General features: G+C 43.4%; 1 protein-coding gene across 2 annotated transcripts in view; it reads left to right on the top strand.

The window, feature by feature from the left end:
• Nucleotides 1-14,600, top strand: part of mettl27 (methyltransferase like 27) — a 50,084-nt gene that overhangs the window by 22,569 nt on the left and 12,915 nt on the right. The window contains exons 3-4 of one of the 2 annotated variants that reach the window (XM_034178185.1): nt 9,551-9,679; nt 12,754-12,889. In XM_034178185.1, the coding sequence (XP_034034076.1) occupies nt 9,551-9,679; nt 12,754-12,889 (265 nt within the window). The remainder of the gene's footprint in view (nt 1-9,550; nt 9,680-12,753; nt 12,890-14,600) is intronic. The other variant, XM_034178184.1, reaches the window with a different exon arrangement.

The raw sequence follows: 14,600 nt of genomic DNA, 5'->3' as shown, positions 1-14,600 counted from the left end.
CTGAGGAGGTTAGGGTCCTTCAGGATCTGCCATAAACTCCTGCGAATGTTCTACCAGTCTGTGGTAGCCAGTGTCCTCTTCTCTGTGGTGGTCTGCTGGGGGAGCAGCATGAAGAGGAGGGACGCGGGGCGACTGGACAGGCTGGTGAGGAAAGCTGGTTTAGTGCTGGGAACAGAGCTGGAGACACTAACATCAGTGGCAGAGAGAAGGACCCTCAGTAAACTGCTGGCCATCATGGACAATGTCGAGCACCCTCTGCACAGCGCCATCATCAGGCAGAGGAGCTCATTCAGTGGCAGACTGCTGTCCCAGTCCCGCCACACGGACAGATTTAGGAAGTCTTTTGTGCCTCAGGCCATCAGACTGTTTAACTCTTCCCAACACAGCAAAAAATAATCATGTGACACATCTGATTAGACCTTTTATTGCTTTTTTTTTTTGCACTACCAACAATGTTTACACTGTTTACTTCTTTGCACAACTGACACTTTATATTGTGTTTACATCTGCACTACCTCCTTATTACTGCATTATTACACTATATTTACTCCTCCGTTATATTCTGTGAGACTGGATGCTGACAAAATTTTATTTTTAGTTTAGTTAGTGGTTTTTATTGAGTGGTTTATTTTCTTTTATTTATTTAATCTTATTTGTGTGTCTGGTGTAATGTGTGTGTCTTGTCTAATTGTGCAAGCTGCTGGATGCCTTCAATTTCCCTCCGGGATCAATAAAGTATCTATCTATCTAATTCAGTTCAGTTCAATTTATTTTCATTTATATAGCACTTCACACAAGTAAGGTGTAACCTTACTAACCCCCAGAGCAAGAGTGGTATGGAAAAACTCACTCAGAGGAAGAAACCTCAAGCAGACCAGACTCAAAGTGGTGACCCTCTGCTTGGGCCATGCTACAGACATAAATTACAGAACAATTCACAATACGAATATACAGAAAATGCTGTTGGTGCACAGGACAGGAGGGTCTCCAGCACAAATACAACTCCCATCTCTGGATGGAGCTGCACCTTAAACAGAGAGAAAAAAAAAACAAAATCAGGCATCACAAAGACAAGAAATACAGTATAATTTGCCAACATTAAACAACAAGAAAAACAGGAAATACTTAAGCTTCACTAAAAGACCCAGAATTTAGGTAAAGTTGAGGCCGCGGTATGCTCTGTTTCAAAGAGGTCTCTGTTTAAAAGAGTAAAAAGTGTCAAACAAAACTGTACCAGTATGCTAGCCATACGAAAGGGAAAATAAGTGCGTCTTAAAGCCCCGTTTACACATAGACGGTAAGAGCTCCTGGAAGCGTCCCGGAAGAGTTTTTGGCCGTCTTAAGGATCACATGCCGTTGTTAACGCCGGCACTAGGGGGCGTGGCTTAGTTCCGGCTTTACCGGGAATCGTCGAAAAAATTATTCAACATGTCGAATAATTCCGGGAGCGCTCCCGGAGAACTCACGTGACGACGGAGACAACGCGAACAACGGCGTTTGATACTTTTTAATCACCGTTTCTTCCTGCACTTCCCTGTAGTGCCGCAGTTTACACCGCCGTAATTGGTGGCCGGCGTTGTATCCCTAACCAACGGCGTGTAAAACGGCGAAAAAGCCCACATCAGCGTCATCAAGGGCGTTTAAACCGGCGACAGAGGCAGACAAAACGGCGGCGCTAGCAGACAGTCCGCCGTTCTAAACGCCACCTCCCGGTTAACAGCGTTCCAAACGGCCAGTAGGCGGCGGTCAATATAAAAACGCTAGCGCGCTGCATGCAGGCCTCTCACTCGCGGCCAGCTCCAGATATTTTTGCAGAGAAGCTCCAGTATGCCTCCTAAAAGAAAATTGGCAGCGGCAAGGACTTACCAAGAGGTCTGGTTCAGAAGCAGAGGAGAGGTCTGTGGTGGAGACGAGCAACACGTTGAGGAGGGGGAAAAGGAGAGGAAAAGAAAAGGCTGAGAGATGAGCTCCCTCCCCCTGCAGTGACAGCTGCTTCAGCCTATTATACTCTGGGGGCGGTGCCTATATGCAAAGGTTCCTGGAGTAACGCAGGATTTGCCTGGATAAATCCAGCGGTACACAGGGCATTATCGGCGGCAGCAGAACACCGCCGTTCTCACGCGCATCTTAACCTGCGATTGTAAAGGCTAGAACTGGGTATTAACCCCCGTTGCCTGACGTGTGCCATATGCTACGGCGTCAGAACACCGCTTTATTTGGTGGATTTAGCGGCGTTTTATCCGCGTATTTGCGGCTAGTACGCGGTCAAAACGCCGGCGAAATGCTCCGCCCCTTTCCACTGCGAAAACAGCCGGAACTACCGCAAACTTTGGTCTACGTACTACCTACCGACAAAACCGTCTATGTGTAACCTGGGCTTAAGTCTGGACTTGAAAGTCTCCACAGAATCTGACTGTTTTATTGACACAGGGAGATCATTCCACAGAACAGGGGCACGATAAGAGAAAGCTCTATGACCTGCAGACTTCTTATTCACCCTAGGGACACAAAGTAGTCCTGCACCCTGAGAACGCAAAGCCTGGGCTGGTACGTAAGGTTTAATCAGGTCAGCTAGGTAGGGAGGTGCCAGTCCGTGAACATTTTTATAGACTAGTAGCAGAACCTTAAAATCTGATCTCACAGGGACAGGAAGCCACTGAAGGCATGCCACAATGGGTGTAATGTGGTAAAACTTTCTGCTTCGTGTCAAAAGTCTGGCTGCAGCATTTTGAACCAACTGGAGAGCCCTAATGCTGTAGGTGCAACCTGTAGGATTTGTGTGTTTCACGACCTCACTGACGGATGAAAGAGAGATGGGCTCAAACTACTCGAGCACAGCAGAATGTGTATGAGTAAAAGACAGTTCAACATTACATTTACAGTTGTATGCAAATGTTTGGGCACCCCTGATAATTTCCATGATTTTCCTTTATAAATCGGTGGTTGTTTGGATCAAAAATTTCAGTTAAATATATCATATCGAACACACTGGTATTTGAGAATTCAAATGAAGGTTCTAGTATTTACAGAAAGTGTGCAATAATTATTTAAACAAAATTTAGCAGGTGCACAAATTTTAGCACTCTTGTCATTTTATTGATTTGAATACATTTAGCACTAATTATTGGAACACGTTTGGTAAGCTCATTGACCTTTGACCTGGTGAATCCAATCATGAGAAAGGGTATTTGTGGTCATTTGCAAATGTTTCCCCTCTTTGCATCTCTTCTAATGAGTGGCAACATTGGAGCCTCTAAACACCTCAAATGACCCGAAAACAGAGATTGTTCAACATCATGGTTTAGGGGAAGGATACAAAAAGCTATCTCAGAGATTTCAGCTGTCAGTTTCCACTATGAGGAACATAGTGAGGAAATGAAAGACCACAGGCACAGTACTACAACCCTAATTCCAATGAAGTTGGGACGTTGTGTAAAATGTAAATTAAAACAGAATACAATGATGTGCAAATCCTCTTCAACCTATTTTCAATTGAATACACCACAAAGACAAGATATTTAATGTTCAAACCGATAAACTTTATTGTTTTTGTGCAAATATTTGCTCAATTTGAAATGGATGCTTGCAACGCATTTCAAAAAAGCTGGGACAGTGATATGTTTACCACTGTGTTACATCACCTTTCCTTCTAACAACACTCAACAAAGATCAAGAGTACAAGCGGCCAAGATGCAGGGTGGCTGGGCGCTCCCTTAGAGATAGGGTGAGGAGCTTGGTCACTCGGGAGGAGCTCGGACTCGAGCCGCTGCTCCTCCACGTCAAAAGGAGCCAGCTGAGGTGGCTCGGGCATCTTTTCCGGATGCCCCCTGGACACCTCGTCATGAAGCGAAATTGAGAGCCCATGTGAGATAACAAGGTCCAAAGTGTGTCCAAGATTATGTGCTGGTCCATTCACTACTTGTGTTAGACCAAAAGAGTTCAAAAGGCTATTAAAATCATCAGCCAGCTGACTAGACGGGCAACAAATATGAATATTAAAGTTTGTCATATTTTGCCAATAACTCAGAAAACTCCTGAATAAAACGCTTATAAAATTTTGGTGGACGACAAACAACAGCACAGGACATGCAAACTTCATCACAAACAGCTAGAGTCCTGATGTTCACGTGAGGAGCTAAAAAAATGAACAGCCGGGGGGGAACTCAGAAAAGGCGCTATTTTCACCTGGTTTCAGCCAGGTCTCCATTAACAGGAGAAAGTCCAGAGCACGAGTGGAGAAGAAGTCATTCAGGATGAAAGGCTTACTTGTAAGTGATCTGATGTTGAGTGCCACATGGACTGAGCGCACGTCAGTCTGCTGTGAGACAGGACTGAGTGGGCGGAGGTTCTCCTGCACGCAGCCCCGTCATGCAAGAATTATGTGGTGCCCATAGAGTGCATATATACTAGACAAAGCCTGTGTAACATCACACATAGGTTTTCTGCAGAGACGTGGAACAGCTGATATGAAGCAGATATCTGGGCAGCGCCATGTTGACAGCGCTGGTTCTGGCTACATCATGAGAAAATTATTAGTGCATAAAGGGGTGAAGCGTCGATGGCATGGTGTGTGACAAAAGAAGCCTTGAACATGCCCCTCTCTTTGTGTCCCTCAGTTCAGGTGTTTATTAAATCATATTTTTGGGGACTGTGGGGCAGTTCTTCTAACATTTTCTTTTGGTGAGGACATTAAAAGTTATGAGCCACTTATTTTCTCAGTAATCATGCATTAAACACACCTATAGCTGGTAAAAATGCTAACAAAACATTAGCATGCAATGTTAGAAAACAGCATTAAATAAGAGTTTCAGTCAGTGCCAGTACTGCAGCAGGGACATCTTAGATGTACGGTTAGGATGTTTCATCACACAACAAGCCATATTATTACAGGTGTTTATAATGAAATATCCCAAATCAGCCTCCATAACAGCTAGCAGCTGCTACCTATGAACTCTGAGCTATGGTCACAGTGAGAGACAGACCTCCCCTCAGCTGCTGTCACTCAAAGTGACCACGCCCCTAATTATACAGAACTTTATGGTTTACGGCATCTTAAACTAAGAACTTAGTCAGAAATCCACCCCCATATAGTTGTCATGGAGGGGGGAGACTATCTGTAGAGACCAAAACTGTTTTTATACTAGGCTGTAAACATGTTTATTTCTGCTCTATAGTTGGACATTTTAACATAGAGCTGAATGGAAAGTTGCTCTGTTTTGGAGTCCGTCTCAAGTGGCCAGTCAAGGAACTGCAACTTTTTCTTCTTCTGGGTGACCTTCATGCAACCCCATAGAAGTTTATCGCTTGGGTAACCCCCTTAGTTACCCCCTGGCAGATCCCGAGCAGCCGGGAAAGCAGGCTGACTGGGTGACTGTGAGGAGGAAGCGTAGCCCTAAACAGAACCCCCGTGTACACCGCCAACCCGTTCACATCTCTAACCGTTTTTCCCCACTCGACGACACACCCGCCGAGGATCAAACTCTGGTTATTGGCGACTCTGTTTTGCGAAAAGTTAGCGACACCAGCAACCATAGTCAATTGTCTTCCGGGGGCCAGAGCAGGCGACATTGAAGGAAATTTGAAACTGCTGGCTAAGGCTAAGCGTAAATTTGGTAAGATTGTAATTCACGTCGGCAGTAATGACACCCGGTTACGCCAATCGGAGGTCACTAAAATTAACATTAAATCGGTGTGTAACTTTGCAAAAACAATGTCGGACTCTGTAGTTTTCTCTGGGCCCCTCCCCAATCAGACCGGGAGTGACATGTTTAGCCGCATGTTCTCCTTGAATTGCTGGCTGTCTGAGTGGTGTCCAAAAAATGAGGTGGGCTTCATAGATAATTGGCAAAGCTTCTGGGGAAAACCTGGTCTTGTTAGGAGAGACGGCATCCATCCCACTTTGGATGGAGCAGCTCTCATTTCTAGAAATCTGGCCAATTTTCTTAAATCCTCCAAACCGTGACTATCCAGGGTTGGGACCAGGAAGCAGAGTTGTAGTCTTACACACCTCTCTGCAGCTTCTCTCCCCCTGCCATCCCCTCATTACCCCATCCCCGTAGAGACGGTGCCTGCTCCCAGACTACCAATAACCAGCAAAAATCTATTTAAGCATAAAAATTCAAAAGAAAAAATAATATAGCACCTTCAACTGCACCACAGACTAAAACAGTTAAATGTGGTCTATTAAACATTAGGTCTCTCTCTTCTAAGTCCCTGTTGGTAAATGATATAATAATTGATCAACATATTGATTTATTCTGCCTAACAGAAACCTGGTTACAGCAGGATGAATATGTTAGTTTAAATGAGTCAACACCCCCGAGTCACACTAACTGTCAGAATGCTCGTAGCACGGGCCGGGGTGGAGGATTAGCAGCAATCTTCCATTCCAGCTTATTAATTAATCAAAAACCCAGACAGAGCTTTAATTCATTTGAAAGCTTGACTCTTAGTCTTGTCCATCCAAATTGGAAGTCCCAAAAACCAGTTTTATTTGTTATTATCTATCGTCCACCTGGTCGTTACTGTGAGTTTCTCTGTGAATTTTCAGACCTTTTGTCTGACTTAGTGCTTAGCTCAGATAAGATAATTATAGTGGGCGATTTTAACATCCACACAGATGCTGAGAATGACAGCCTCAACACTGCATTTAATCTATTATTAGACTCTATTGGCTTTGCTCAAAAAGTAAATGAGTCCACCCACCACTTTAATCATATCTTAGATCTTGTTCTGACTTATGGTATGGAAATAGAAGACTTAACAGTATTCCCTGAAAACTCCCTTCTGTCTGATCATTTCTTAATAACATTTACATTTACTCTGATGGACTACCCAGCAGTGGGGAATAAGTTTCATTACACTAGAAGTCTTTCAGAAAGCGCTGTAACTAGGTTTAAGGATATGATTCCTTCTTTATGTTCTCTAATGCCATATACCAACACAGTGCAGGGTAGCTACCTAAACTCTGTAAGTGAGATAGAGTATCTCGTCAATAGTTTTACATCCTCATTGAAGACAACTTTGGATGCTGTAGCTCCTCTAAAAAAGAGAGCTTTAAATCAGAAGTGCCTGACTCTGTGGTATAACTCACAAACTCGTAGCTTAAAGCAGATAACCCGTAAGTTGGAGAGGAAATGGCGTCTCACTAATTTAGAAGATCTTCACTTAGCCTGGAAAAAGAGTCTGTTGCTCTATAAAAAAGCCCTCCGTAAAGCTAGGACATCTTTCTACTCATCACTAATTGAAGAAAATAAGAACAACCCCAGGTTTCTTTTCAGCACTGTAGCCAGGCTGACAAAGAGTCAGAGCTCTATTGAGCTGAGTATTCCATTAACTTTAACTAGTAATGACTTCATGACTTTCTTTGCTAACAAAATTTTAACTATTAGAGAAAAAATTACTCATAACCATCCCAAAGACGTATCATTATCTTTGGCTGCTTTCAGTGATGCCGGTATTTGGTTAGACTCTTTCTCTCCGATTGTTCTGTCTGAGTTATTTTCATTAGTTACTTCATCCAAACCATCAACATGTTTATTAGACCCCATTCCTACCAGGCTGCTCAAGGAAGCCCTACCATTATTTAATGCTTCGATCTTAAATATGATCAATCTATCTTTGTTAGTTGGCTATGTACCACAGGCTTTTAAGGTGGCAGTAATTAAACCATTACTTAAAAAGCCATCACTTGACCCAGCTATCTTAGCTAATTATAGGCCAATCTCCAACCTTCCTTTTCTCTCATCAAAATTCTTGAAGGGTTAGTTGTAAAACAGCTAACTGATCCTCTGCAGAGGAATGGTCTATTTGAAGAGTTTCAGTCAGGTTTTAGAAGTTCATCATAGTACGAACAGCATTAGTGAAGGTTACAAATGATCTTCTTATGGCCTCGGACAGTGGCTCATCTCTGTGCTTGTTCTGTTAGACCGTCAGTGCTGCTTTTGATACTGGTGACCATAAAAGTTTATTACAGAGATTAGAGCATGCCATAGGTATTAAAGGCACTGCACTGCAGTGGTTTGAATCGATATTTGTCTAATAGATTACAATTTGTTCATGTAAATGGGGAGATCTTCTTCACAGACTAAAGTTAATTATGGAGTTCCACAAGGTTCTGTGCTAGGACCAATTTTATTTCACTTTATACATGCTTCCCTTAGGCAGCATTATTAGACGTATTGCTTAAATTTTCATTGTTACGCAGATGATAACCCAGCTTTATCTATCCATGAAGCCAGAGGCACACACCAATTAGCTAAACTGCAGGATTGTCTTAACAGATATAAAGACATGGATGACCTCTAATTTCCTGCTTTTAACTCGATAAAACTGAAGTTAGTGTACTTGGCCCCACAAAACTGGTTAGAAACATGTGTCCTAACCAGATCCTTAATCTGGATGGCATTACCACTGGACCTCTAGTAATACTGTGAGAAATCTTTGGAGGCATTTTGATCAGGATATGTCATTCAAAGCGCATATTAAACAAATATGAGGACTGCTTTTTTGCATTTACGCAATATCTCTAAATCATAAGGTCTTGTCTCAGAGTGATGCTGAAAAACTATTCATGCATTTATTTCCTCTAGGCTGGACTATTGTAATTCATTATTTCAGGTTGTCCTAAAGTTCCCTAAAAGCCTTCAGTTAATTCAAAATGCTGCAGCTAGAGTACTGACGGGGACTAGAAGGAGAGAGCATATCTCCCCATATTGCCTCGTCTTCATTGGCTTCCTGTTAATTCTAGAATAGAATTTAAAATTCTTCTTCTTACTAGAGGTTTTGAATAATCAGGTCCCATCTTATCTTAGGGACCTCGTATAACCATATCACCCCAATAGAGGCTTCGCTCTCAAACTGCAGGCTTACTTGTATTTCCTAGGGTTTGTAAGAGTAGAATGGGAGGCAGAGCCTTCAGCTTTCAGCTCCTCTCCTGTGGAACCAGCTCCCAGTTCAGAGTCAGGGAGACAGACACCCTCTCTACTTTTAAGATTAGGCTTAAAAAACTTTTCCTTTTTGCTAAAGCTTATAGTTAGGGCTGGATCAGGTGACCCTGAACCATCCTTAGTTATGCTGCTATAGACATAGACTGCGGGGGTTTCCCATGATGCACTGTTTCTTTCTCTTTTTGCTCTGTATGCACCACCTGCATTTAATCATTAGTGATCGATCTCTGCTCCCCTCCACAGCATGTCTTTTTCCTGGTTCTCTCCCTCAGCCCCAACCAGTCCCAGCAGAAGACTGCCCCTCCCTGAGCCTGGTTCTGCTGGAGGTTTCTTCCTGTTAAAGGGAGTTTTTCCTTCCCACTGTAGCCAAGTGCTTGCTCACAGGGGGTCGTTTTGACCGTTGGGTTTTACATAATTATTGTATGGCCTTGCCTTACATATAAAGCGCCTTGGGGCAACTGTTGTTGTGATTTGGCGCTATATAAAAAAAATTGATTGATTGATTGATTGGTGGTGCCTAAAAGCTTATTGTACATTTTGAGATTTTACGTATTCATTTGCCACTAAAAGTCATTGTGGTTTTCTTAAACTCCCTTCAATAGTACATGGTTGCTCTGGAATACAATGCGCCGACTCTGGCAGCGAACAGCATTTCCTCCCATTTCAGTGGTGACCATGATGCAGCTCTTGTGTTGGACGTGGCCTGTGGTACAGGACTGACCGCCAAAGAGGTAAAATACATTGGTGACATGTTGGCATTAAAAACAAGAACAACAACATCAACAACAAGAACAACTCACTAGTTGTTGTCACATTCCCACAGCTTTGACCATCCATAAAATAATAATAATAATAATAATACATTTTATTTAAGGCCGCCTTTCAAGGAACTCAAGGTCATCTTACACACATCATTTAAAACATTCATTAAAAATACATAAAATAAAAAAGATTACCAAATTATGCAGAACTGTACTAAAAGTTAAGGGAGCATGCATCACGAAAGAGATGTGTTTTGAGACCAGATTAAACAGGGGATGTAACTTAGTGTGCGGAGGTCAGGAGGGAGTGAGTTCCCAAGCTGGAGAGCAGAGCTGGGCAGGCCCTGCCCATTCACTATTATCTCTAAGAAGTTCACTATATCTCTAGAATTCCATTTTTTTCCTGATAAAAAGTGATACATACAAAGAAATCTTGCATACCAAATGGCCAAAACGTTTGAAGGTACACACTCTCACACATGCATGATGTTCGGCCTTCGCAAACGAAGATTACCATGACTTGACAGTATCACCGGGTGGTGTGGGGCTGAGATGGCTGAATCAAGGCCAAAATTTACTCTGAATTTTCTTCTGCAGTGGTGGGGCATATGATAGGGAGGTGATTGTCTAGTGGTTAAGTGTTGGGCTTGAGACCAGAGGCTCCTCGTTTAATCCCACCTGACCGGAAAATCACTAAGGGCCCTTGGCCAAGGTCCTTAATCCCCTAGTGCTCCCGGGTGTAGTGAGTACCTTTATTGCGCACCCGCACATCGGGGTGAATGTGAGCCATTATTTGTAAAAGCACTTTGAGCGTCTGATGCAGATGGATAAGCGCTATATATAAATGCAGTCCATTTAATGTCTGGCTGGGAAGAGGAGCTTGACCAGTCCTTCAGGCATTGTCGTTTCTGCTGCAGTTCTTGGATGTGTTGAGCTTCGAACTCTGCTACACCTGTTCTGACTGAGGTGCACCAGGCAGGGTGATTCTTCCCAGGAGGCAGAGGTGATGTTGCAGTGCTTCAAAGAAGACTTGAGGGTATCTGGCAATTGTGTTGGCACCTCATCATCGATGTTTGCAGAGCGTGATAGGTTGCTTCCCAGGTAGACAAACTTGTCTGCCACAAGTCTCTGTCCATTGACCATTATGACAGGCTCTGTGTAGGGAGCTCCTCTGGGTTGCTGGTGCAGGACCTCTGTCTTTTTGGTGAAGATTGTGAGGCCGACGTGGTCACACGTCTTGGAGAACAGGTCCGTGCCAACAGTGATGTCGCCATCCCGGTAGGCATCATTCAGCATGGCAAAGAACATCATGCTGAACAAGGTGGGGGCCAGCACACAGAATTGCTTTACACCAGTGGACAGAGGGAAGGGCTGGGATTACTCTCCATCATCCTGCACCCTCGCATACATGCCATCGTGGAACTGTAGGACCAGTGAGATGAACTTGGCAGGGCATCCATACTTGGCCATGATCTTGCACAAACTATCACTGCAGACAGTGTCAAATACTTTCGTCAGATCCACAGGGGGAGTGTAGAGACCGACGTTCTGCTCCTGACACTTCAACCTCAGCTTTCTGTTTTCATGGCATTCATCCTTGACCCAAAATACATAAGCATACCAAACGGCAAATGTCAGCTCTCCCCAGTTTCTCCGTGATCGAAGGTACACGCATGCATGTACGTACACATGCACGCATGGATACACATACACAGAGACCACTTCACTTTTAATATATAGATGATTTACAGTCCCCTGCTGGAATGGCGTGTGAATCCAGAATGTATTTATCAACATCCATTGTTCACTGTTGTTACGTACTACCTGTAATTTCTCCAAAAATATTAGTCCTATCAAATTTCCATTTTCGCCATGTTCATCCTTGACCCAAAATACATAAGCATACCAAACGGCAAATATCAGCACTCCCCGGTTTCTCCGTGATCGAAGCCATACACATACATGCACACAGAAGCCACTTGGCTTTTAACATATAGATGTCACTGTGGATTTCCTTACTCCCTGCACAGAGAACAGTTGGGCTGTATTTTCTACAAAACCAGGTTTAGACCCAAACCTAATACTATGTTCTTGTTTTTTATTATAACAATATTAATATAAATCACGGTGCAGTTTCTTGCCAAATAATAAATGTCAACACATTAATTATTTTATACAAACACCATTGCCTTTGCTCCACAGTTGTTGTTTGGGCCTGGAATAAATATGACTGCCCAGACATCGGTATCCAAAGACACATTGTGCAGCTCCTCCTTTGGGATCCTAAATTGTTCTTGGGCAAGTTGCTAGTATAATTTCTCCAGCAAGTTCTGGGTCCACCCTGTGGTCATCTTGTATTTGGAAACCATTTGCAATGACTCATTTCATGACTATTCTTCTGTGAGCTCCTTCAGAATGTCTGAGATCCACATGAATCCACCCCACCCCCAACTTTTTTTTTTTTGTCCACAATGTCATTCTCAGTTACCATCAAAATTTCAAGTGCAGAAATAAACTGGCAGATTGAGAGTGTTTTAATTTGGTTCCTTCTTTGTCATGACTCTTGACAATGTCTCAATCTACGTAAATTTTCTCCATTTTGCTCTCACCAATTGACAACACACAAATATACTCTTTCATTTTAGCAGTACCTTGCCTTCAACTGGAAGGAGCACGCAATCGGTTGACCACCAAAGATTTGTAGATGCTGGTTGCCGCACATGCCCACTGGAACCCATTAACCTTACTGTTGTAGAAGTGGCCAAAATGTTAGGTTTACTCTGAAATGGATACAGTAACATTTTGGGGTGGCTATAGATAATGGGGTGAAGCTAGGACATTTAAAAAGGTATTTTAATATTGAAATAGTCTGTTGACATTATTTAACCCATGCACACTATTGACATTGTCCTAGTTTGCTTTTGGATATTAATGAAGATACTCTTGAACTCTTGGTCTTTGCTCAGCTTGCACTTTCATTGTAAGATTGATTTTTTTTCTCCCCTGTTGAGTGATGTACAAATAAATGTGTCTGGTCTGTGCAGATGATGAAATTTGGATTTAAACATTTTGTGGGTGTTGATGGAAGCGAGGGCATGTTGCGGCTGGCCAAAAGGACAGAGATTTACCAAGATCTCCAAAACTGTATTCTGGGAGAGGAGCAGCTGCCTATTCAGTGGGGTAATTTAATGTGTTTTTAATTTCACACTGTTAATCAGCAGATTTATCAAAGATCCTCAGTTGTCTTTATACTCAGGCTGATACAATTCTAAAATTATATTTTCAGCAGTTTGCAATAATTGTGGAAAACACTTTTCCTCATTATCTCTTTCAAGAATGCATCCCAGACCTTTAAGCCCCGTCACACATAGCAAGAATGTGCAGGAACCAGCCTGACACGGCAAATATTGCCAGAATCCGATGCAGTCGGGAGGAAAAGAGGCGTGGTCAGCAGTGTCAGAACACAACCAGATTACCTCGTCCACACCTGCACGATGGCATCCAAAGCGCATGTAGACAACAGTTTAGATGACACAGACTGCTGTCAGACCTGTGGCTATCTCTGTTCTGAATGGTGATCAGAGGAGAGAAGCAGATACATAGGGTTGATGGCAAATCGTGTTAGGTAACTCGGTTCCTTTTCCATCGATCCAGGTCTGTACTGTGTCCCCCTTGTGTACTGAATGTTTGGTGTGTTTTTTCTTTCTTTCTTTTCTTTTCTTTTATTCTGTGCTTTTCTGTATACCCACTGCTGTACAGCTCGTTGCTCCTTTGGAGACACTGAATAAATAAAGTGAAAGTGAAAGTGAAAGACAGCCATAAAAGGCGCTGAAGACTGACGGATGTCCAAACGTCTGGATGGCAAACACGGGACCGGAGTGGGAGGCAGTGCTGTGTTCCGCACATGCACACAAGTGCACAGCGTGCATATGTGTGTGGTGCACTTATGCCCTGTGCACACGTGCGGGGCTGAACTTATCACTCAGCTGTGTGTGTGTGTGTGTGTGTGTGTGTGTATGCATTATGCTGCATGAGCCACTAAGCGAGCACCGGGCGCACGTGCATGCGCATGCCACTGGACAGCTTTGCTGAAAGTTTGCTGGCAGTGAGCCAAACAGTCCCACCATGCGTCAGCTAGAGCTTTTCCAGGGAACTTTAATTTCTTTTTTTTCATGTGTTTTGGCTCACTTCAGCAGCACAACGCAACTCTGGCCATCGTGATGGTTGGATTATCACATGGGATTTGTTTTTGCATTGTTGATTCCAGCACACAGCAGCTGGGTGAATGGATTTTAACTACAGGCTGCGGTCTCGGCTCCACATCCACGTCCACACTGCGCTCCTGGACTGCTGTTGGAGGTGAGATGTTTATTATTGCTGTCATGGCCTGTTACAACAGTTCCATGTCATATCTCCTACAAAGTTATAAGGTGACCATATATTACAGCAGTCAGATCAGCTCCGAGCCTGATGCGTGCAATGACACGTTACTGCACACCACGGACAAGCGCAGCTGCCGTGTTATACACAGATATGATGGAGACAATAGGTTACATTATTTACATCGTCCATGGGAAGGAATGGACAAATATCTGTACTGTAAGGTCTACTGTGGATATAACAACCTGTTCAGATTTGCGGTGGTGTGCACACAGTAGCGTATGGTGCTTTTGGTTTGATTGCCACTGTTCACATTCACTGTACATGATAATAATTCATAATTATTATCATGATGAAGCATGCCACATACATTTCAACAGTTCCTTTGTGCTCCGGGGGGTGGACATTATTATACATGGCACGTGCAGGTCATACCAGCAGGCTTTGCCGTGCCATCAGAATATGTAAATTGCGGTCAGATGGTTGGATAGGTGTCCCACCTCTATGGCAC

This window comes from Thalassophryne amazonica, chromosome 9 (genome assembly GCF_902500255.1).
Source record: "Thalassophryne amazonica chromosome 9, fThaAma1.1, whole genome shotgun sequence".
Taxonomy (NCBI): Eukaryota; Metazoa; Chordata; class Actinopteri; order Batrachoidiformes; family Batrachoididae; genus Thalassophryne; species Thalassophryne amazonica.
Note: the sequence above shows the minus strand (reverse complement) of the source record. Positions and strands in the feature narration are given on the sequence as shown.